The following is a 1,469-nucleotide window of genomic DNA, read 5'->3' on the forward strand; positions in this document are numbered from 1 at the left end:
ACCCTGTAGATTTGCATGTACATCAGATTGGTATATTCATAATCAGTGCCTATTGATGATATCACAAGAGATATATATCTTTTATATATCTATATATTTTTTCTATATACAAGCTGGTTATAAAGGATTAATACTAGAAGAGCATATCATAAATTCATTTAATTAAGCCAACAATTTTTAACATTAAGGTGGAAATAGCTTTGTTTTGAGATTTCAAAATATTTATATTAAAACAAAGTCTGTAAAAAGACACAGTTAAAAGATATACATAATGTAAAATACAGGGCTAATTGCAAATACGAGAGTTCATCTATCATGAAATTTCTAGCTCAGAATAAGTATACTCACCATATTAGATTAAAGGCTTATTGCTTAGTATTAAATAGGTTAGGTTAACATTTGACTATATAAACTAGGTTACATGTTAGGTTAGAAATATTTTAGGTTAAGAACATGTTAGGTTAACAGAACTATAAAGGTATAACTAACATGAAAGGGTATAATATAGATAAACTTACTTATTATCTGTAACTTTATTGAGAAATTTCCAATAGGCAGGACGGAGGTTGTGAGGTTCTAAGGCAGCCTAAATAAATAATCAAAATAAATAAATAAATTGTACAAATGCTAATCTTTGGCAACCATATAGGACTGTGTCAAAGCATTAAACAAAAAAGCAGATGGTTTGTCACATCAACCCTATAAAGAATCATTTATGTAGTACAAATATTAACGCAGACGTCAAATCATTGATGCAGAAGTCAAAACATTGACGCAGAAGTCAAAACATTGATGCACAAGTGTAAACATTGATGCACAAGTCCAAACATTGATATAGAAGTCCAAACATTGATATAGAAGTCTAAACATTGATGTAGAAGTCTAAACATTGATGCACAAGTCAAAACATTGATGCACAAGTGTAAACATTGATGCACAAGTCCAAACATTGATGCACAAGTCCAAACATTGATGCAAAAGTCCAAACATTGATGCAAAAGTGTCAACATTGATGCACAAGTCCAAACATAGATGCAAAAGTCAAAACATTGATGCAGAAGTGTAAACATTGATGCACAAGTCAAAACATTGATGCACAAGTGTAAACATTGATGCACAAGTCCAAACATTGATATAGAAGTCCAAACATTGATGTAGAAGTCCAAACATTGATGCACAAGTCCAGACATTGATGCAAAAGTCCAAACATTGATGCAAAGGTGTCAACATTGATGCACAAGTCCAAACATAGATGCAAAAGTCAAAACATTGATGCAGAAGTGTAAACATTGATGCACAAGTCAAAACATTGATGCACAAGTGTAAACATTGATGCACAAGTCCAAACATTGATATAGAAGTCCAAACATTGATGTAGAAGTCTAAACATTGATGCAGAAGTCAAAACATTGATGCAGAAGTCTAAACATTGATGCAGAAGTAAAATCATTGATGCACAAGTCTAAAAA

The 1,469-nt window shown here is 31.4% G+C and overlaps 2 protein-coding genes across 2 annotated transcripts in view; one reads left to right on the forward strand and one right to left on the reverse strand.

Moving 5' to 3' along the window:
• LOTGIDRAFT_176033 (hypothetical protein) overlaps positions 1–166 on the forward strand; it is a gene marked incomplete at both ends in the record, with an annotated part of 6,848 nt that extends 6,682 nt beyond the window's left edge. Inside the window, one exon of the mRNA XM_009064938.1 lies at positions 114–166. Coding sequence (XP_009063186.1) covers positions 114–166 — 53 coding nt within the window. The remainder of the gene's footprint in view (positions 1–113) is intronic.
• A 595-nt stretch (positions 167–761) lies between these two features.
• On the reverse strand, positions 762–1,070 carry LOTGIDRAFT_146112 (hypothetical protein; the record flags this gene model as incomplete). The annotated part of the gene is made up of 1 exon (XM_009064939.1): positions 762–1,070. One exon carries the CDS (start codon positions 1,068–1,070, stop codon positions 762–764), a length of 309 nt encoding a protein of 102 aa, XP_009063187.1.
• Between the last annotated feature and the right edge of the window lie 399 nt (positions 1,071–1,469).

Source organism: Lottia gigantea, assembly GCF_000327385.1.
Source record: "Lottia gigantea unplaced genomic scaffold LOTGIsca_663, whole genome shotgun sequence".
NCBI lineage: Eukaryota > Metazoa > Mollusca > Gastropoda > Lottiidae > Lottia > Lottia gigantea.